General features: G+C 39.3%; 1 protein-coding gene across 29 annotated transcripts in view; it reads right to left on the bottom strand.

Annotated features, from left to right (window-relative positions):
• LOC130922805 (neurexin-1a-like) overlaps positions 1-24,322 on the bottom strand; it is a 492,025-nt gene that overhangs the window by 304,097 nt on the left and 163,606 nt on the right. For 20 of the 29 annotated variants that reach the window (XM_057847885.1, XM_057847886.1, XM_057847902.1 and 17 more), the window contains 3 exons: positions 22,142-22,165; positions 20,992-21,153; positions 8,340-8,781 (listed from right to left, as the gene is read on the bottom strand). In XM_057847885.1, the coding sequence (XP_057703868.1) occupies positions 8,340-8,781; positions 20,992-21,153; positions 22,142-22,165 (628 nt within the window). The remainder of the gene's footprint in view (positions 1-8,339; positions 8,782-20,991; positions 21,154-22,141; positions 22,166-24,322) is intronic. The other 9 variants (XM_057847889.1, XM_057847897.1, XM_057847900.1 and 6 more) reach the window with 1 other exon arrangement.

Below are 24,322 nucleotides of genomic sequence, written 5' to 3'. Positions count from 1 at the left end.
AGGCACAACTTGGCATGATACCTCCTAACCCCACTCACACATCCCCAAAATGTGTTAAACCGGGGATTACTACAATCCAGTTAGGACGATATGGCCAAATCTCTCTGTGATTGAATTCTCTGTAGGGAGGGAGCTACGGATATGTGCGGCCTCTGTGTGTGTGTGTACGTGGATTCATGTGGTAATATTTTTTATATGTGCTTGTGTGTCAATGGTGTGCACACTATGGCAGGATGCGGGTCCACAACAGAGCAATACCCATGTATTATATTGAAGATTGACACCACTCTGAGCCCAGAAGCTCTCACTTAAAAGCAGAGTATCACTTAGAACTCTTTTGGGTAGAAGGTGATGTCTGAGAGCTAGAGTGGATTTTCAGATTTGCTTCTGACAGAAAGAGCTTGTTTAGATGAATGCAGCAGGATTCTTTTTCCCAAGTGTGGCAGCTCAAGTGTTGCTCATAGAAGATCCGGCTGCCGATAATTACGTTTGGCTCATGTGGTCCACTTTAATTTTTAGTCATGTAATTGAGAATTGATAGAACATCTGGCATGTTGCAAATTGCAGCATATGATTTAGGTTTACTACTACAACTTGTACCGGATCTGTGAATTATTTCCTGTTTATATACACACATCTACGTATGATGTGCGCTATTTAAACTGTAACCTCCGAAGTCTAACAATCCTTTCAGTAGGGGTGTGAGAAAATATTGAAATGGTGTTACAGTGGTATGAAAAAGTATCTGAACCTTTTGGAATTTTTCACATTTCTGCATAAAATCATCATGAAATGTGAGCTGATCTTTGTCAAAATCATACAGATGAAAAAACTGTCTGATTTAACTAAAACCACCCAAACATTTCTAGGTTGTCATATTTTAATGAGGATAGCATGCAAACAATGACAGAAGGGTGAAAAAGAAATAAGTGAACCATCACATTTAATATTTTGTGCCCCCCCCCCCCCTTTGCCAACAATAACTTCAACCAGACGCTTCCTGTAGCTGCAAATCAGTCTGGCACATCGATCAGGACTAATCTTGGCCCATTCTTCTCTACAAAAGCATTGAATCGCTGTCTTTAGGTCATGCCACAGCATCTCAACTGAGTTCAAGTCTGGACTTTGGCTTGGCTACTCCAGAACGTGTATTTTGTTCTTTTGAAACCATTCTGATGTTGATTTACTTCTTTGTTTTGGATCATCGTCTTGTTCCAGCATTCATCCTCTTTTTAGCTTCAACTGTGTGACTGACGGCCTTAGGTTTTCCTGCAAAACATCCTCATAAACTTTTGAATTCATTCTTCCATTAATGATTACAAGTTGTCCAGGCCCTGAGGTAGCAAAACAGCCCCAAATCATGATGTTCCCTCCACCATGCTTCATGGTGCGGATGAGGTGTTGATGTTGGTGAGCTGTTCTATTTTTCCTCCACACATAACATTGTGTGTTACTCCCAAAAGATTAGACTTTGGTTTCATCAGTACACAAAACCGTCTGTGGAGTGTCCCAGTGCATTTTTGCGAACATTGAACGAGCAACAATGTTTTTTTAAACAGAAGTGGCTTTCTCTGTCTAGTCCTCACATGAACACCATTCTTGGCCATAGTTTTACATACAGGCGATGTGTGCACAGAGATATTGGACTGTGCCAGTGATTTTTGTAAGTCTTTAGCAGACACTCTAGGGTTCTTTTTTACCTCACTGAGTATTCTGCGCAGAACTCTTGGCATCAACTTTGGTGGACGCCTACTCCTTGGGAGAGAAGCAACAGTGCCAAACTCTCTCCATTTGTAGACAACTTCTCTGACTGTCAATTGATGAACATCCAGACTTTTACAGATGATTTTGTATCCTTTCCCAGCTGTATACAAATCAACAATCCTTGAAAGCAGGTCTTCAGACAGCTCTTTTGACCAAGCCTTGATGCACATCAGACAATGCTTCTCATCAAGACAATTCTTACCAGGAGTGTGTTTTATAGTGGGCAGGGCAACTTTAAACCACTCATCAGTGATTAGGCACACACCTGACCTAAATTGTTTGGTAAAAATTGGTTTCAATTGCTTTTTAAGTCTCCATAGGCAGAGGGTTCACTGACATATTTTTCCCCCTTCTGTCACTTTTTGCATACTATCCTTGTTAAAATATCAAAACCTATAAATGGGTGGTTTTAGTTAAAGCAGACACAGTTTTTACATCTGTGTGAGTTTGACAAAGATCAGATGACATTTGATGCTGATTTTATGCAGACATGTGAGAAATTCCAAAAGGTTCAGATACTTTTTCATACCGCTGTATATCGTGATACTTTGAATCCCAAAAGGTTATCGATATTCTCCTGCCAGGAATCGATATATAATTTTAAAAAGGTGTCAATGTTTAAAAAAAAAAAAAATAATAATAATAATAATATAATAATAATATAATAAATAATAATAATAATAATAATAATATAATAATGATAAAATTAAAAAAAAGGAATGAATAAGTTGCTACCAAAATCATCCACTGGAATAGTGTCACTGTTAACTCTACGGCCGCCAATGATGGCACTAGACGGCGAATCGATTTATACTGGAGGAGTGTTCATTCGAAACCAGAGCATTCACAGCCAGTCTTTTTGATTTTCTTCGCACTTACAGGTCACTTTCTGTTCATTTTAGGGCATTTAGAGGTCACTTCCTGTTGAGTTTGAGCCCCTGCCAATCCATTTGGGGAGATTCCTTGGTCACTTTCTTTTCTGTAACCGAAAATCAACAAGAAGTGACCCATAAGTGCCCCAAAATAAAAAGGAACTGACCCAAAAACGCCTCAAAATCAACAGGAAGTGACTGAAAATCAAAAGCAAATGAGCCTTAATGCTCCAAAATTAAACTTATTGGTTGCTATTCACCGCCATAGACGTCCAATAGGTTTGAAGTGGGAGGGATGGCAATGAATGAATGAATGAATGTTCATTCTAGCAATAAAATCAATTCAATTGACAGTAGACGGGTTAAAAGAGACTTTTTCTGTCGAATCGTAGAATATCGTAGCATGATTTCCAGACCCATGCATTGATAATTGTTGTACCGCCATATTGTGAGATCATCGTTATTGTGATCCTTGTATCGCAAATCATATCGTAAAAAGAGCGACCCAGAGGTTCCCACCCCTACTCTTCAGTACAGGTGACTTAAATGAACAATCTTTTTTTTTTTGTAAAATTGTTTGTTTGTTTCATCATTGGTATGTACAGTTAGTACATTTGTTTGTTTTGCTCTCAGATAATTCAGGCATAATCCAGATTTAAGTACCACTTCTCCATTTCTGTCAAACGAGTATTAAAAAAAATGAATAAATAAATAAAACCCTTTGTGTTTAATTTAACTATTCAGCTTTTAAGCTGCCTGCATGGTAGTAGACATGTCAACCTGAAACATTTATAGAAAAGTCATAAAATTCAATTTGTTGGCAAGCTTCTGCATTCTGTGGTCGTTTTTTTTTCATTCAAGCCATTAGCTATTATGCTGCCAGCTGCAGTACATTCTATGTGTGCTGCCATTGGGGCATTTTGACTTTGGAGGTTCTGATATATGCTGACATGAGAACAGCATTGTCATGCTTTTCATTTAAGGAAAAAAAAAGTAAAAGTGATGTTAGAATTGTTGAAAATATTAGGTTTACAGCAACTGCAACTGAATGAATCGTGAAAGGTACATGTATACTGTCAGAGTGTAACCCACAGCACGCCTTTCTGACTGAAAGAAAAAGTCCCCGAACTGTAATGCTTTCATTTCAGATGCAGCACAGACGACAGTACATCAAACTATAATGTTTTGCAGTTTATATGAATTTCAAGATGGAACATGAGAGATGAAGGAGGGTTTAAATGTGTAGGATTACGCAAAAATGAACCAGCACTGGTAAATTGGCAATTGTGATTTAAAAAGATGCTTGAGGCTCAACTGTAACAATTTTGTGAGTGTTCTCAATAGACAAGTAGAACTCTTTGCATCCCTTTTGTATTCAAGCATGAACAAATTTATGCCATGAATCAAATGAAAACAAGATAAATTATTCTTAAATGTCATTAGTGCACATCTCAGCACTGCACTGTGCAGCAACTGTCTTGGTCCTGGGAGAGCCCACCTCCTGTTTCCATGGAAACTTCGACAGGGTAGACAGAACAGTGAGTAGAAAAAGCTCAACAAGATTTTCCATAGCATGCATGCGTGGACAAAAAGGATAATGAGCACCATCAAAGATAGGAACTATCTTTTGTTTGACCCAACATTAACAGCAACAGTATGCTATTTTAAAAGACTTGGCTTTGATTTCATGACATATTACTCAGTGCTAAAAATGACAGCAGCATTTCCATCCAAATCTACGCATAACTATACACATTGTAGCTCTACTTAGGACCAAATCCAGTGTTGCTTTAGGGTATAATGAAATTTAAATTCCAGTTTTTGAGCTTGAGAGTAGAAACGGTCATGGAGTACATCTAATTTACACCCTGACATTGCAAGAGCCTGGCCCGAAGCACATATTAATAAATTGCTGCCTAGAAAGCCAAATCAAAAGGGAGTGTAACAGCAAATCTGAGTTTAGGAGACACGCCAGGAGAGAGGTCAAAAATGTATTACAGCAAACATGACTGGAAGTCTGACGTATGAGGTATATTCCAAGCCCTATTTTAAGTGAGGCAGCTCTTGCTAAATGTACATTAGAAATGTGCAATGGCGGTTCCTGGCAGGGTCGGGTTGGGTTAGGCGGTCGTCCGGGGCGGCAGATTGCTAAGAGCGCATGCACGCAAATGATTGTCTACTTTTATAATTGGCACCCCTAGCGTTGCAATGACGCTCCCTGCAGACCGTAGGTACTGTATGCACGCAACCCCAAAAGGAGAATCAATTTTGGAAACTGCTCATGCCTTTATTTCCAGTTCTGCATTTCCCTTATGAAGTGAATTAAAGGCGCCGCATATAGATTGTGAACATTCCTTACAATGGTAGGTGGAACAATATATTTTTTTAATTGTTCAGGCTCATAATTTCATGGCTGTTGGCTTTGTTTTTTTTTTGTTTTTTTTTATCGGCTACGGCTACGACTGTTAGCATCATATCAAAAATAATAAATGTGAGCAGTGAATGTAGTGGATTCTATTTTCCCCAGAAGTTGGTAGCAACGCGTTACATTTACTCCGTTACATTTATTTGAGCAACTTTTTGAGAAACATGGACTTGTAAGAATTGTTTATCACGCCACACTTTTCCTTTTATTGGAGCAGATTTGTGAAGAGGAAAAACTACTCTTACGCCACTTCTTTGGGCCACACTACAGTCGTTTCATTTTATCTTTATTCTACATATTTGACTTTATTTTTCCCAAAAATGCCAACAGTGGCTGTATCAATTTCACCAATGAGATGTTGCAACAATCAAATGACTCCATTCTACCAATCAGACATTACAATAGTCACATGACCAACACAAGCTTGCAGTCGCATGTCCAGTGATCACGTTCATTCATGTGGCATCTTTAAATCACCGTCAACATTACTCGAAAGTGTGTATTTCAACCTCTCTCACAGTTTTTTTGGGCACTGATAGACCACGTAAAACCGGAGATATGATTGTTTTGATTTAATTAAAGGAAATATGTTTTCTCCACTAGAGGGCACTCATGGTCTTTGGATGGATGATGTTTCATTTTTGTAGATTTCTCTAGGTGGAATTCAATGATTTATGTTCATTATTTGGCCAATATGGTCATGCAATATGTTATCATACAGTATAATAATTCCAGTTCACTAAGACATTATAGATGTACATGGCAGAAAACACACACAAGGCTGAAAAAGAAGTTTTTGCTCTTTCACTCCTTTAAAATAAACTGCTGTATTTTAAGCCAAAACAACTGTTATTTTTGATAGACCAATATGTCTATAAACTGCCATAGCAGTTTCATGGCGCATTATGCTCGTGGACTTTTTTTTTTCTTTTAATTTGTCCATTTTACCCCTGGAGACGCCCGTTTACAGACAGCGCGAACACTTTTGTTTCAACCCAGCCATAAAATGAAAGTAAGTAATTATATTCATTATTCAAAATGTCTATCATTTTTAGCTTAAAATGATTCATTAATATCAAATATTTAGAAAAAAATCCAAAAAATAGAAAAAAAAAGACTTTATAAAATTATTCACTCTCATATTTTAAACTTTTAAACAAATGATGTCACAATGAAAAAACAGTGCCTGTAAATAGGTCATGGATATTTAACTCATAACAATCGCTTAAATTTATTTTTTGTTACTGTCACATTTTCACTGATATTTTAGATGATAAATAATCGGTCCAACCAAAGAAAATTGAAAAAAAAAAAAAAAAAGTTTAAAAGGGTACATTTTTGAAAAAGAAAATCTCGACCACTCCTTTTTGTACGTGACTTCGACATCGCGACCCTTCTTATACTACCATGTTTTACCCATAAAATCCCGACAAAGTCCGGCTGTGGCCATTCACAGCTGTGTCTTGACACTCGGTGATAAATGCTACACTGAGTTTTTGGATCGAAACAAGCTAAGTATGCGATATTATCTTGTTAATTGGATTGCTTCTTATGGGATGATATTGATGTTTTAGATACATTAGATGCTTAAATCATAAAGCCAAGGTCCAATAAATAGACAGTGTTATGTACTCACATTTATATGTTCCCTTTTTGCATATGGAGCATTTTTTTCTCAGTCAAAGCAGTTATGTACTCACATTCTTTCATCATTATGGAAAAACTATTTTAAAAGCCCACTGCAAAAATTTTAAATATTATGGTATTGGAATTTAACCCTTAAAATTCCCCTGAAAATGTTTTTTCTTTGCACGAATTAAAATCAAGCCAAATCAAAAAAATATATGCAGTAAAGTTATTATTAACTGCTGTATACGGCTACAGTAACTCCCCGTTTAGCCATGTTTATTTACAAAATAAAACACAGGATGTAAATTAAATCTACAATTACTCACACGCCAATTTCCTTTATTATTGTTCATCCACCCACATGTCTTAGTGCATGCAAATAGATTATCAAAGACTTGAGTAGACAAAGGGGGATCATCTTAAAGTGTTCGATATTTATTATGTACCAGGATGGGTGTCCAAAACCTTTTTTTTGAATGAAAAACTTAAAAATTTCCAAGGTTTCAAACAAGTCTATTTTTCACTCATCTGATCTGATTTGACCAATCTTTAAGGTGTCAAAAAATGCCCTTCTGTTAAAAAATGTCCATCCCCGCAGAAAATAGAGATTTTTAGCTTTCCAATGATGTATCACACATGCATATGGAACAATTTTGAAATTTGGCCAAATTGGGAGTCTCAGAGTAGAGCTTCAAGTCGCCTGAGTGTTTTCCGCCATATACGCATAGGCCATTAAGTAAATACCATTGTTTTAAAAAACAGACATTGTAAGCAGTTACGCATGACGTTACCTATTAGAGAGTATTCTTTTCACCAAACTTTTTTACATGTACAGTACTTGAATTTTTTTTTGGGATGACTACTTTTACCTTTACTTGAGTAATATTATTTTGAAGGAATGCTACTCTTGAGTAAATTTTGGCTACTCTTTCCACCTTTGATTTTCATGGAGAATTCTGTTTAATGCCACTTAATACATTATATTAATTATATTCAAATGGGGTTTCATAGCATTTTTTACTGTTTCCCTGCTTTTGGTATTTGATTTTTTTTCTATTTTCCATGCAAATACTAATGAACTCTCATTGATATCTCTATTGCTGTGGTTCTTAACCTGGGTTCGATTGAACCCCGAGGGTTCGGTGAGTATGTCTAAGGGGTTTGGCAAAGGTAAAGAAATGCAGAGATCTATTTTCGTACACATAATCCAGGCAAAGTGGCTATTTAGACCAGATCTTTGACTGGTTTGCTCCCAATTTAGAGGCTTATTCCATTTCTTTTAACTGTTAGTCCTCAAACAGATGGGAGGAGGAACTGGTTTGCTCAGTGGAAGGCTGACTCACACTTAGTGTGGGCGAGTAGAACAAACCAATGGGCAGGGTGGTCTCAATTTTTTGACCTTTATATAAAACATACTGCCAAAATATGACAACAACAATAATAATAATAATAATAATGAGTAAGAATTTTAAACCGGGATTTGCTAAATTATTAGCTTGCAAACCTAGACATATTGGTTTTGAATTTTAAAAAAACATTGCTACATTACCTAATTCGGAAGGGTTCGGTGAATTCACATGTGAAACTTGTAGGGTTTATTACCTTTAGCAAGGTTAAGAAACACTGCTCTATTGACAGAGCAAACTTACCAGATCTGCCGTCACGTTGGAAGTCCACGTGGTACCATTCGCCATCATTGACCTTCTTGTTGACTGCCTTGGTCTTTGTAGTCCCTGAGCCCATGTCCAGCAGCAGATACAGGTGTCCATCCAACATCTCAATGGCAAAGAAGTCCACTTTAAGGATCTGGGGGCTTTTGGAATCCTTCTGCTGCTGTTTGGGCTTGCCATGGCTGAAGAGGAGAAGTCCATTGGGCTCTGTGGTACGAAAGTCAAATGAGATGGAGCCTGTCTTCTTGGCATTCCACTTGTTGAGGACGATGAAAGAATCAGGTGTCTCAAAGGTGATCGGGTCCAACGTAGCAACATTCTCGCACTTGAAGGCCACAGTACCATGGATTTTCATTTTGGGATCTCCCTGCTTGGCCAACCTTGACAGCTCAAGTCTCACATCATTGTTTTTATACACGACCTGATTAGAAAGTGAGGAAAGAAGATACCGTAATGTAGTGACGCATACATGCATACATTTTGTTTTAATATACAGTACAAAATCAATTTTGTAAATACACAGGTGTCTGTCACATTTATTCAGTAGGCTTCATTTGAAAATAAATGTGACTATGACCAATTCAGTTCATTAGTACTGCGGACTTGAACGCCATGTGGCACTATTATGTCTTGTGTATTCAGCTTCTTTGTGCTCTGCTGTAAACAATTGGAAATCTAATGTTGCCTACGCAGTGTCTTGGTGAAATATATCAGTAGCACCCTGCTGTGTTTTATCGGTTACTAATTCCCCTTAGCTGTATTTAAGTGTGCATGATATTATTGTCTACAAGTTGTGTCAATTGTCTTGGACTTGAGTAAATGTTAACTTCTGCTGTACTCAACCTCCACGGTATTTTTGTTCAATTCATGACACGTAAACAGATAAGTGCTGCTAACACATGCCCATAATGAAAATCAACAACTTATTGATGACAACATCTCAGCCCGGCAAATAGTAGCTACACTGTGTCAAAGGGGAAACACTGCAAGAACCACTTTGCAGAAAGAAGAGTGATGCTGTAATGGGGTTTAAACAAATTAGAGACACCAATAACCACATCATTATCCAATCTGCATAATGACAGCGTATGTATTTAGAAAAAGAGCAGCAGTAATGACAGGCTGGCTTGGTACATTTTATAATGGAATATTTACTAACTCGTTTTAGAGAAGGGCTTTTCAGTCAAAGATAACTTAGGTTGTTCTAATTGGCATCATTAGGGAATTGAAACAACCCGGGCAAGGTGAATCAGACTGCAGTACTTTATGAGTCCCAGTAGTGTTACATGTTCATATGGTGTATAGAAATAATTTTTAACAACACATACACATTCACATACAATTATTGTAATGCCTATATTAAAGTGCGTACGACAGGATAAAAAAAATGTCTTAAATAGCATTACTATGTGAACTAGTATCACATTTTGAGACGATTCGACTATATACAACAATTTGGCAAAGCGCAGATGACGAGAAATTAGTCTTTTAATCTGCCGTTTAGCCACGCCTACCATTATAGGGCTCTAGCGTCCCCAACAGGAGGATGACGTCGGCAGGGTCATGGTTTCATCTGATTTAGAATTCAGCACACTGAGGAGGAATTATTCAGAACAAGGAAAATGCGGCGAAGAGAGTGGCAAAATGTCATTGTTTCAGCCTCTCTACTCCAATATTTTTACAGGATATTCTTTTATTCGAGTATTTTTTTTCCCCAATTGCTGAATAAATGTTATTGTCATGACAAATAACAGTCTTGTGCTGAATGGAATATGAAATAATAAAAATGCATTTATTCAGTACGACATGGCAAAATTATTCCATAATGGTCAAAACTGTCGACTTCACCTTTACTGTCGCACCTCCTGAACGATATTTTATACCAGCGTACTTAGTCAGGGTTTTGTCATTTCCCTGCCCCGGCTTCGGAGAATGTAAACAAACCAAGAGGCGTGACAGCTCGCCGAAATGCTAACCCGAACCGAGTGACGTCCTAAAGTTTTATTTTTGGTTTTCGAACTGAAAAATCACACAAAACTAGCCCGGATCATATCACACGGCGGCGAGGTTGTCAATTGTCTTCGCCGATCGGCAACCCCCCGGGCAGCGAGCAGGTTACAGCTCGTTCCCCTAATACAGACAGGAGAGCTCGCTGGGGAAGCAGCTGGAGAGTACCACCGGATAAACCGGTTGACGTCGGAGGAGCGCGTAGCTGCCACATGGTCAACACGAATATGGCTTAAAATAATGCTTTACTACACGGCGACGACGTAAACAGAGAGCGGCGAGCAGTTGTTGTGCAGCTAACATGGCAGGATGTGTCTGAGGACAACTTTTCTACATGTCTGTCCATGATCAAACGTAAGTAAATAGTCCTTTATTTAAAGAAAGTTTGTAGTGTTTACTTTGTAATTGCTGTATTTGCGGCCATTTTTAACACAAAGTTGCAATTTCTTATGGGGTTGAAAATTTGACAGAACACCGGGCACACGAAGAGGGCAATAAGCCCAGTATAGAGGTGGGGGTGCAAACAAGTCGCTGGTAGTCGGCCGAGTGGCATTCATGGTGTACAATCAGCCACAAAATGCAAGCCACGTTCGTATTAAAACGTGTGCCATGATCCCAGTATTTGACATCATACAAAATACGATGTTTACTCACTTCCTCATAATTCGAATGGTCCCACAGTAGTAGGGCTTTTTTCGGCCAATATCCGCAGTGAACGGGAACCTTTTGAAACCCAAAAAGGCTCACATGCCTCTCCCTGGTGCAGCAACAATGTTCTGCAGCTGTTTGGCTGGCGTGATGCGGGGAATAAACGAATTAATCCGCAAAATCAGTGGAATCCACAGTCCATATGCATGCTATAAAGCAATGCTGTCTTGTGAGATGCTGACCCGGGTGACGTCACATTCGCATTCATCCTAAACCCGAGACTGAAGCCGGAAGGCACTCATTTTCGTAGCGCGGGATTCAAAAATTGAATATGTAAAACAATCTCTTCCACACACATCCAAGTGATCCATTTCATTCAGGAGCATAAAGCCCCGCGTGAAATATGGAAATAAACATGCCTTTGGTGTCATACGCACTTTAAAGACATAGGATGGCATATCACTGAATTAACCATGCAAACCCAAAACCGTGTTTACAGTGGCGCGAGAAGTGGAGTGCCGAGGGTGCTGAAGCACCCACTGGTGTTGGGGAGAAAAAAAGTGTTTTGGTAGATGTATTTTTTTTTGTTAAATATAAAAAAAAAATTAAAATAACAAAGAACAGCGTATTTAACTTTGGTGATTAAATATATACAGTATGTAGATTTTTTTGTTTGTTTTTTGTTAATAACACCACCTGACACAATGCTTGCTACTGAGTAATTTTGGATAAGGCGCTCCTGGAATGGAAAAGTAAAATGTTGATAGAGGACGCGTTAACGAATCAGCGACTTTTTCTTGACAAAAAATAGCGACATTTGCGACAAATTCAATTCGAGGTTGAAAATGAAGATGATTTCCCCTTTGTGTCTTCAATGCTTCATGCTTGCATTATTGTAGCCATAATTGTGTTTCTTGTGGCTGTTGAGCTTCCCCCTTGCAGAACACTGTTGGATATTTGTGTGCAATTTATTTTAGTGTTGTGACAAGAGGGTGTTAAACCCAGGCTTACCTGCCCTTTTAGTTTTCAAATGTGTTCGTGTGTCATTGTGCTGTCTAGCTGCAGGAATTTGCATTATAATACACGGGCACTTTTATTTCCAATATAAAAACTCCAACACACACTGTAGGTTAAATAGAACACTGTATTTATATTAGCCTAGTAGTAGTACATAAACTATCCAGTATGTGTTATGTACTGCCTTCGTGCACGCCTTGTATGGAGAAAACGCGCGAGCATGACAAATTTGGACCAAAACAGCTGGTTTTGGATGGGAAAAACTAAAAAAGATCCTGGGCACCACCTGCTGTGGGTGACATGTATCCTGTTTTTTTGTTTCCAATCAGGTACCCTCGCCATTTCACTGATTTGAGTAGTTTGTTTGCATTTTGATTTGAGGAAATAATGCTATGACTTCAAAAACACTGAAGGAAGAGATATGATTGTTTTTTTCTCACATTATAATCAGAGTTAAAAGCATAAAATTATCAAAATAAAGTGGTGAATTTCTCACAAAACGAAGGTACACTTGGCGGTGAATTTTTTAGTCCGATGCCTTTGTTCTGTTATACCCTAGGATGTGTCTGTGGATTTTAAGTCAACACACTACAGCCCATAAACCCCAATGAATTATTCAATATGTGTGTGAAGGGTAACTTGACGTAATATAGTATTGCTTTTTGACATCAAGGTACTGTTGATGAGTGACAACCTGTTGTTGTTTTACTAAAACTGTAGTCATGGAAAAAAAGTATATGCTGGAATGCACACACAAATATTTCATCAACACAACCGAGAACAGCCCATCAATCAACTATTGTACATGTTGCTACATAAAAGCGTGCATGTTCACAGATGCTGAGACAGTGCATCTGATTAGATCCGGGATGTTAGATGTTATGTTTTACAATATGTGGGCTTAGTCATTATGTGAAATATGAAATTCGTGGGATGGAAGAGGAATCATCACAAGCACTGAAACAGGAGGAGGCGGTGTTGAGTCCTAACAGTAACAAGGTAGCAAAAATCAGGCACCTGTTTTGTAAGCAGCTTTACTGTACTCTCACATTTCATTGTTGCAGATCATTTACATTTTCTTACAGTGGTATGAAAAAGTATCTGAACCTTTTGGAATTTCTCACATTTCTGCATAAAATCAATATCAAATGTGATCAGATCTTTGTCAAAATCACACAGATGTAAAAACAGTGTCTGCTTTAACTAAAACCACCCACATATTTATATGTTTTCATATTTTAATGAGGATGGCATGCAAACAATGACAGAAGGGGGAAAAATAAATAAGTGAACCCTCTGCCTAAGGAGACTTAAAGAGCAATTGAAACAAATGTTTACAAACATTTTAAGTCAGGTATGTGGCAAGTGGCAATCACTGATGAGTGGTTTAAAGCTGCCCTGCCCACTATAAAACACACACCAGGTAAGAATTGTCTTGATGAGAAGAATTGTCTGATGTGCATCATGGCTCGCTCAAAAGAGCTGTCTGAAGACCTGCAATCAGGGATTGTTGATTTGCATAAAGCTGAGAAAGGATAAAAAAAACCCATCTCTAAAAGTCTCAAATGTTGATCAATCGACAGTCAGAGAAGTTTTCTACAAATGGAGAGAGTTTGGCATTGTTGCTTTCTTTCCCAAGGAGTGGCAGTCCACCAAAGATGACGCCAAGAGTTCAGCGCATAATACTCAGAGAGGTAAAAAAAACAAAATCCTAGAGTGTCTGCTGAAGACTTACAGAACTCACTGGCACAGTCCAATGTCTCTTTGCACACATCAACTATATGTAAAATAATGGCCAAGAATGGCGTGCATGTGAGGACTCCACGGAGCAAGCTACTGCTGTGAAAAAAGCCACTGCTGTCAAAAAAAAAAAAAAAAAAAAAACATTGTTGCTCGTTTAATGTTCGCAAAAAGGCACTTGGACAGTCCATAGAAGTTTTAGCTAAATATTTTGTGGACTGAAGAGATCAAAGTTGAATAGTTTGGGAGTACAGTGTATCACAAAAGTGAGTACACCCCTCGCATTTCTGCAGATATTTAAGTATATCTTTTCATGAGACAACAATGACAAAATGACACTTTGACACAATGAAAAGTAGTCTGTGTGCAGCTTATATAATGGAGTTCATTTATTTTTCCCCTCAAAATAACTCGAAATATAGGCATTATTATCTAAACCCCTGGCAAAAAAATGGAGTACACCCCTTTGAAAAAGCGTACATCCCTTGATGGGATAAATATACCCGGAATATATGCCCCGGATTGAATTAGCATTATTGCATTGTTTCTCTTAGTTCCCTTAGTGACCGTACCGTATAAGAGCTTTGCCACTTTGGCGCCTCGGTGATGCGTGATTACAAAGAATGACTTTGCTTCCTCGCCACTTTGACGTATCTGATGCGTGAGTACAAAGACATGTGTAACAAGCGGCGAGTAGCGTGTCATCTTTTGAGATAAGGGACGGACATCTCTTGTAACAAGGGGCGAGTGGCTCGTCATAAGGGACTGACATCTCTGACCTCATTCCTGACGTCATGCATCCCTATATAAGCCGAGGACATTTTCCTCTCCAGTAGAAGTTTTTGTAGCTGCAAGACGCTGAACACTGTTTTAGCATTTCTGGAGACCCAAGAGTCAACTACGCCTGTATTCCTCTGCAACTCTACTGAGCGTAGGCTTTCTGCCCGATTATCAATCGGTAAGAGTTTTGACTGTTCTTGTGTGCTTTAACAGTAGCGCGGGGATTTTAGAAGCAATCTAGCGCTGGCGTCATTGTTCTTGTTTTCTTCCTTTTTCTATATTAAACATTGTATTATTTGCAAAAGTGTGCCTGTTACTGACTCGCTGCGAACCCGGAAATTTCGTAAAACATTTTGGCGTTGTCGGCAGGATAGTATTACCAGGATAGTATTACTAGGATAGTATTACTGGGATTTTGTTAATACTAAGTGAGCCGTAACAGAATAACGATGTTTAAGAAACTGCGAAGAACGATGTTTAAGAAGCTGCGAAAATTTATTGTGGAAGAATCCGAGGAGTCTATCGATGGAACGGTAGTAACTCCTGGTTGGGAAAAAGAACCGTGGAACGGAATCGCGTCGTGTTTGCGCGAATGCGGTGGTCGTCCCGAATCATGGAAGGATTCGCTAGGGGACAGTACTGCGCACGATGTTAAAAACGTATTGTCGTCCGTAGGGATCCCAGCTAAAGCATTGTTGGGTGGGGTCCAACGACGCATGTGGGTCTGCGCTACGGCGTGGAGGATTCAAACGGAGAAATTAGAGGACGCTGAACGAGAGGCGTCACAACTGAAAGTACAATTGGACAATTGTCAAAGTGAAAAAGGCATTTTAGAGGAAAAAATTAAATTGCTAGAATGCCAACGAGATCGGTTACACCGTATGTGTGAACAAGCGGTTGAGTGCGTGGGGCGTTTACCAGCTCGAGAGCGCAAACTCTCTCGAAGGCGCACTGATCCCGTTAAAGTACGGGCATTTGTGGCGTCCTCGTTAGAGAACACCAGTTCGTGGGATCCCGAAACGTGGGATGGGGATATTTGGAATGCGCAAAGCCATGGGAATTATCAGGAACGTCCCATATCCCGACGACGACAGGTGGAACATATTCTCCCACCGATTCGCGAGCAAATGGTTGATCAGGATGGCGCTCCGCTGCTAGACAGGGATGGTCAACCTCTTTATCAGGAAAGACAACGTGAACAGCCTGCTCCTGAGGTATATAAGTCTATCGAAGATTATACTTCCGAAGAGGTGATTCATTTGAGTTCCAAATTTCGTCAAAAACCTGACGAACCTTTGGACTTGTGGATTGTTAGATTATTGGAAGAAGGAGCATGGCAGGCTGATATTGACATACATGACGGACATCGATTTTCTGGAATGTCCCGTGATCCCGTGGTGAATTCCGAATTTCGGTTGTACGTTCGTGCACTGGGAGACGAGGTTCGTGCTGTGGGAAACGTGTATGCTCAAGCCGTGTCGACGCGCTATCCCTCTCCGTCGGATTGGCCCCCTCTCGACCGGGAGTGGCAGACCATCAGGGAAGGGAAACAGCGCATGTTGCGCATGTGTGTTCGCGAGGCTTTGAGGAATGGGGAGGTGGAGATAGTTCAAGATACCCCGGTCCCGAAGTCGGTGCGTGATGCTATGATCAAAACTGTGCCACCGGCTTATAAGTCACTGGTTTTAACCCTGATGGTAGGAAATCCGAATCAAACGCTTGCTGAAGTGTCAAGTATGATGTCTGAATTAGGGAGTTTAGGGAACTGGGAGGTCATCCGGAAGGAGACTACTCGCCAGACAACTAGTCCTCCTCCTCCTCCCAGGCGAGACTATCGAGTCTCTCCAGCGGCCAGAGGGCCGTCTAGGAGAGACTTGTGGAACGCTCTTTTGAAGGCGGGAGTGCCGTTTAGAGAGATAGACGGTCTCCCCACTCCGGAACTGAGAAAACGGTGCAAGAAAAAGGGGATTAAGGTCAGTTGTTTAGAAGCATCCTTCGGAACATCACTGAAGAAAACGGAGGAGGTGCTGCGGTCCGTTTTAAGAGAGGAGGGGCGAGCAGTTCCGACAGCTCCACCCCCTCCACCCCTAGAGTCGGAAGACTCCTCCTCTACTTCTGAGGAGGACGAATCAACAAGGGTGCGGTCAGTGAAAAAGAGCAAGCGAACCAAGGACAAACAACATCGACAGAAGAGAAAGGAACAAAGGGGGGAGAAGGCTTCTTCCCTCTATCCTAGCCTCTTGGATTTGGAATAGGAGGCCAAGCCCCACCTTTTTCCATCAGAGCTCATCATTCCAATTGGTCCAAGCTCTGGTGGACACAGGGGCGGAGGCCACACTAAGTTCTAAGATCGCGGAAACCACCGAATTTCCTGTTCGAGCTACTCCAGGTTCGGCTGGTCTTGATTTACGAGCCCTTGAAACGAGCACTTTAATTCCCGCTATACCTAAAGTAGCTTCAACTGGACTAGGACATTTTACCTAGGTCTGGATTGTCACGTAAAGGGGTAACCATACTTGCGGGAGTCATCGATGCCGATTATCGCGGAGAATTGGGGTTTGTAATGTACAATTTAACCCCTGAACCGTTCATTGTGAAATCCGGCGATAAAATCGCACAACCTTTAGCAAGGGAATGTGAATGGGGTGTAGGTTCAACTCCCCCTTTCAATTGGACAATTGCTAAAAGCTATCTATTCGGTGGAATGGATCATCGGAATGGACAAACTTCAGAGTGCCCAATCTTTGTCCATTCCGAAGCATTTTATTCTGTTTTCTTTTTCAGCATGGTGATTGATGTGTGATGTGGAGGCGGTTGATGGGAACGTCTGCGGGAAGATCGCGGAAGATTGCACCGCATCGATGGTGTCTGATCATGGGCTACCATCCGTTGCATCCTTTCTGCATGGTGGATTATGAGCGCTGACTCGCTGGGGAGTCCATCGCAGTTCCTGGCGCAACCGTTCCTTGCTTTATGGGGGACGTGCCCTACTAGGAGGAAGCTACAGGGTTGCCTCACTTCCAACATCACTTGATATCTAACACGTGACGGAGAAGTCACTAGAACGATGTTGTCCAACACCGGAAGAGACGTGGCTCATGGTCTCTTGACTGTGGGACTATGGCTGCCCGCATCTGTCGTGCCCCATGAAGAAGCAACATCCTTCCCAACCGTCATGGGACAAGACAATGTGGGGGGAGACCAAAGAAGTTTTAACCAATATTTCTAATGCACTGAATATGAACAAGTGTAACTTGCAGGTCTTAGACATGAAACTACAACAAGAAAGATTTCTAAGGGTGGTAACATCGCCATCGGTAGATCAATGGCGTAAAGTGTGGAATATTTCTACTGAGTCCTGGGTAAAGACATCCTGAGAAAACCATACGTAATGAATCTGCATGTCAAGGAATGTGGTAGCTAAACCCCTTGTAGTTTGTAGATATCATGTGTTTCCTGTGATTACGACCTATGCATATTATTTCGTTAGACCTCAAGGAGAATGGTTTAGCCCACAAACCAATCTTACTTATGACTTAAGCGGCTGCGACACATCGGACGAAGTTATTGCATCTATGAAACAGTAATGTATCATGAAGCATGTTTTAACACGACACAGGCATTATGCAATTGGCATGTGGAAAACCACTATGAAACCACATCCACAGTTGCCTAAAACACCATTTTCGGGTTGTACACTTTTCACTTGGAATAATCAGACCTACAAGTTGATTGACTACGGCTCAGTGGGAAGCCTTAAAACTCTTTGGGCAGTAAAGCTGGAGCGCTTTAGAGGCGCCCTAAACCGTTCCACGTTGCTGCAACAGATGATTGAGGAACACAGGTCTACCATTTCCAAGCTTAATGTGTCCACATTTATAGCCCGAAATGAGGTGGTATATCGCCAGCAGATTAATTAAGGGAATGGTGGATTCAATCCGGGTCAAGGGGTGGAATGATGGGATAAATATACCCGGAATATATGCCCCGGATTGAATTAGCATTATTGCATTGTTTCTCTTCCCTTAGTGACCGTACCGTATTAGAGCTTTGCCACTTTGGCGCCTCTGTGATGTATGACTTTGCTTCCTCGCTACTTTGATTACAAAGACATGTGTAACATGGGGCGAGTAGCGCGTCCTCATTTGCGATAAGGGACGGACATCTCTTGTAACAAGGGGCGAGTGGCTCGTCATAAGGGACTGACATCTCTGACCTCATTCCTGATGTCATGCATCCCTATATAAGCCGAGGACATTTTCCTCTCCGGTAGAAGTTTTTGTAGCTGCAAGACGCTGAACACTGTTTTAGCATTTCTGGAGACCCAAGAGTCAACTACGCCTGTATTCCTCTGCAACTCTACTGAGCGTAGGCTTTCTGCCCGATTATCAATCGGTAAGAGTTTTGACTGTTCTTGTGTGCTTTAACAGTAGCGCGGGGATTTTAGAAGCAATCTAGCGCTGGCGTCATTGTTCTTGTTTTCTTCCTTTTTCTATATTAAACATTGTATTATTTGCAAAAGTGTGCCTGTTACTGACTCGCTGCGAACCCGGAAATTTCGTAAAACATCCCTAAATGTCCAAATTGAGTACTGCTTGTCATTTACCCTCCAAAATGTCATGTGACTCCTTACAGGCGTGCCGTCAGCATTACTGCAGAGATTGAAGAGGTTGGGGGTCAGACCATACGCAGTACTCTACATCAAATTGGTGTGTATGGCTGTCACCCCAGGAGGAAGCCTCTTCTGAAGACTGTACAGTGAGACTGTACAGACTGTACAAAAGTAGTCTGAGTTATTTTGAGGGGAAAATAAATTATCTCTATCATATAAGCTGTACACAGACTACTTTTCATTGTGTCAAAAGATATACTTAAAAAACTGCAGAAATTTGAGGGGTGTACTCACTTTTGTGATATACTGTAACACACAACGCATGTGTGGAGGAAAAATGGAAGAGCTCACCAACATCAACACCTCATACCCACCGTGAAGCATGGTAGAGGGAGCATCATGATTTGGGGCTGTTTTGCTAACTCAGGGCCTGGAAAACTTACAATCAGTAAAGGAAGAATGAATTCAAAGTTTATCAGGATGTTTTACAGAAAAACCTGAGGGAGTCTGTCAGACAGTTGAAGCTGGAAAGAGGATGGATGCTGCAACAAGACAATGATCCAAAACACAGAAGTAAATCAACTTCAGAATGATTTCAGAAGAACAAAATACACGTTTTGGAGTAGCCAAGTCAAAGTCCAGACATGTACCCAGTTGAGATGCTGCAGCATAACCTAAATACAGCTATTCATGCCTGACTGAACTACAGCAGTTTTGTAGAGAAGAATGGGCCAAGATTAGTCCTGATCGATGTGCTAGACTGATCTGCAGCAACAGGAAGCGTTTGGTTAAAGTTATTGCTGCCAAGGGGGGGGGCCACAAAATGTTACATGTGATAGTTCACTTACTTATTTTTCCCCATTATGTCATGGTTTGCATGCTATCCTCATTAAAATATGAAAACCTATAAATGTTTGGGGTGTTTTTAGTTAAAACAGATACTGTTTTTTCATCTGCGTGATTTTGACAAAGATCAGCTCACAATTGGTGATTTTATGTGAGAAATTCCAAAAGGTTCACATACTTTTTCATATCACTGTAAGAGAATGTAAGTAATCTGCAACAATGAAATGTGAAAGTATATATACTATATATAGGGTAAATACATTAATCAATGTCCTGAAGCTTTTCTAGGCAGGTATCTTTATGTATCCCCGAAGACTTCTCAAGTAAATGTTATGGGTTACACCCTCAATTAAGCAGTGAATTTAAAATAATCTTCAGGTGAAAGTGAATGGCTTACCTTATCAAACCTATGGAATAGAAATTAATTCTTTCTATCCCTTAATCTGTTAGCTCATAAAGTTCATCATTATTACACTGCACCGATAAAAGTGCACTCATCTGAAGTCACACGGTTGCCATGAATACAGATCATATAACAAGCCACCGTTTGTTGTTTTTTTTTTAATTGGATCTCAAATTGTGTATGTTCAGTGTTTACATTTTTTATCTACTTCCATTGGATAACACCCAATATTCAGGATGCCCGGTTTTCCTCATTCAAAGTCAGCTGGGCTAGGCTCCAGCACAGCAATGACCCTGATGAGAACAAGTGTTGTAAAAAATGGATGGATGGACATTTTTATCCACAGCATGTGTGCCAAAAAAAGAAAAAATGGAAGCGCTGAGGTTTAAGTACCGACCATTTTTGAGTTGAGCCTTTTACTTACCAATGAGTTAAGGTAATTGAGAAACACTTTCAGCTTTGTGTTGTACAAGTAAAATAAAACTTGTGTATGTAGGAGTGTGTCATGGTGAATGGAAGGTTTGATGAACCCTTAAGTGATACCCTGACTCCCCACTTGCTTCAGATTGCACATTTACCTCTTTGAGGCAGCCCATGAAGTTGTTACTAACTGGAGAACCAGGTAAATCCGCTGTGCTAGGACTCCCTCCAACGTAGAAAAAGTCATCGGAGCCAAGCATTGTGTAGTCCTCTTGTGTATACCCTGTAGTTGTCAGAATTCCATCGACGGATATTGTTACCTAGACAACAAAGCACAGCGAAAGGAAACACTATACTCAGCCTATATTAGGATGTTTCTAAGTTTCTTCCCATCACAGACATTTTCGCTATTCACTTCCAGAAACCCATTTTCATGTCTGTTTTTTCATGTCTTTTTTCTTGTTTTGTACCATTATTTTGTCCAAATGGTTATTCGGAGGACTCCATGCCCCCAAAAGAAATGATTTTTAGAGGGTTAGTGAACTTTCAAGGATACAGTGTTAGTATTGTCCCCAAATGCAACATAAAATTGTTTAGCAGACACAAAAATGGTGTTAGTAGAATGTCAACTGGGTTAGTTTAACTAAATAAAATATTTGTATGCGTAGCAGTTCTATAATAAGTCAGATGTTAGTAATGGAGTACATGCTATGTAAGGCACAATCATCTCTTTTCTTTTTGATCATTTGCATACAAAAAGAAAATGTTACCAAACTGACAGGGTTACGGACATCAGTACACTTGCCAGTGCATCAGATGCATGCATAAAGTTATGGATACTACCAAACCACAATAAGGCATGAGAAAGCACCAGAGAAGACAACCACAGCTCAACTGTCACATTAATGCTGACAAATGGCTAATGTGACACAGAATGTAGGCAAAATGCATGCCATGCAAAGTGAATGAAGATCCAAAAGAAGGCCAGCCGGACACCAAAGGGTCCCTAACATATAATGTATTAAAAATGATGTTCCTAAATGAGTATATCAGACAAAATTGGACTGGAAAGAAGTACAAAAATAAATGAAATTAAGAGGATACAACAAATTAAAATAAACTAATAAAAGCTGAAAAAGTCGGAATGTAAGCAAAAGAGTACGAACGGTAAATTTTATTTTTTTTTCTAAATGGTGTCTATATTAAAAAAAAGAAAAAAAGAAAAAAAAAAAAAGAAAGAAAAACACGGAATACCCAAACTAAAGAAACAATTAATATGATTTCTACCGAACAATGTAGTTTGTTTACCATAGCGTGTCCAATGCCTGAGTGCTTTGTGGAAAAGGGGGAGAAAGGAAATTAAAAACTGTGAACAGAATAACGATTGTTACTCAAATCAAATATGATGGTCAATACTGTTAGTACATTGTTAAAACGGCAACGACCATACTTGTTAGTAAAATGGCACATTCCATGAATGATGTTAGTTTGTTTTGAAAGCATGTTAGTGGCAGAGAGGAAATTGGGCAAAATAAGTTTAACAAGAAAAAAGCAGACCTAGAAATAGAAATAAATGAATAAAGAACCTGATTTTTTTTTTTTTTTTCAAAGATCTGTAAAACCAGCCAATGACATACTACTGTAGATTAAGTGTACAATGGTCCGAGAGTTACCAGTAACACAGACATTGGAGCAAAAATCTACGACATCATACGACTGAAAACATTACATGGTTTTAGGAAAGAATGCCTACAGCACATCATTTGACCATCCTTATCAAATATTGTTATTTCAACTCAAATAATACTGATGAGATCATTTTTAAAGGCTTAGAACAGTTCTTTTGTAGGTCAACTTTATTTGACTAACCGCTGATTGATACATAATGCAGAATGATAAGTAATAATAATTAGAAATGGATGAGCAAGATCCTGGCATAACATTTAAAGCAACACTAGGGAACTTTTCAACCTCTATAAAATATTTTCATAACATTTGTGATAATATGTTGACTGGCAACTAGTTGAATGACTCCTCTGTTATGGCCTGAAGGGGTCTGTACCGCTTTCACCGGCACTAATTCATGTTGAGCAGGGTGGCAGTAACACAGTGCCACAAAAAAAAAAAAAAAAAAAAAAAACACCTACAAATGTGCTGACTGCTTCACGGCATACGTGATTTCCCCTTTCCCTATTTGATATAAAGACTGAAGTCGATGTGAAAGCTTTCGAACAAATTCTGCAAAGATGGCAGAACAACAAAAGAGATGAAAAGTTTTGTCCGAGGAGACAAAACCCAAAAAAGAAAAAGGGAGGCTACCAGGATAAAAGGACACTCAAGAATAAACTTTGGCCTGGCCTTCACTTGCTGGCGTGCCCTGCTAAGTTCCGGTAGGTGATTACGGTAAAAAATCAAACGTTTCTTATTTTCATCAGTGTTGTTAATCTTACTTTAAGAAAGTAATTCATTAATTACAAATTACATCTCCTCAAAAGTAATTGTGTTAGTAACTCTGTTACCTCATTGTAAAAGAAATTAGTTACTCAGCAAAGTGACTGATGCTATTTTTCATGTTTTACACATTATTTCATTATACATTCTATAAGATATTTCACATCAAAGATGATTATATATTAACTGATTTATTTAAACTGATGTTTTCATGAAAAAAAAAAAAAAATGTGGGTGACACTTTTTATTGTATTTTTTTTTTTTTATTTCACCTTTATACAGTAAGAGTGTAATGGTAAACAAACTTTAAATTTCAAATGTTGTAAGAAAAAAAGGCCTTTTTGTTTTTCCTTTTGTAATGAACACCCACTGAACTGTGACACCCGCACCCATAGACTCACTGTCAGTTGACAGGACACGTGGCTCGGGGCTGATCCATAGGGGGCTATTTTCAAAAACTTAAAATTCAAATATTTTCAAAACCAAAGCCACTAGCGACCTAAAACCAAAACAGGCACCTCCCTTAGGCATATATGAGTCTCCATGAGCAGGGGCATCAAAAAATTTAAAGTCGTTCCATAATAAAATCCTGATTAATTGTTTTTGATATAGGTAAAACAAAACTTAAAATGTTTATAAAATTATCAGATTTTATGCTAGAAGCATAAAAATCACCAAATGCAGAGATAATTACCTATATTTTCCAGAACAATAGGAATATTTAACATATGTTTTTGCCAGAAATAGCAACTTTTTTTTTTTTTTTTTTTTTTTTTTTACAAAATCCAACATGGTGGCCGTCACAAAACAAAGATCTTTTTAAGTTGAAAATTCTTAATTCGTAAAAAAATGCTTAAATCGTGCAGTTTCTATTGATATGAACGTAAAACAGTCTAGATTCAGAAAAATATGCCGTTATCGTTCATTTTACGTAAATATTTCAAGCCAAAGTTACACAAAATTTATCCATTTATTTTTTTTTTTGGTGCTATTTAATACAATAATTACCTTGAATCCTTGACCAAATCACTCGAGACA

The sequence above is a fragment of the Corythoichthys intestinalis genome, chromosome 10 (genome assembly GCF_030265065.1).
Source record: "Corythoichthys intestinalis isolate RoL2023-P3 chromosome 10, ASM3026506v1, whole genome shotgun sequence".
Classification (NCBI taxonomy): Eukaryota; Metazoa; Chordata; class Actinopteri; order Syngnathiformes; family Syngnathidae; genus Corythoichthys; species Corythoichthys intestinalis.
The sequence above is the reverse complement of the archived record's forward strand: the minus strand, read 5'-3'. Positions and strand labels throughout refer to the sequence as shown.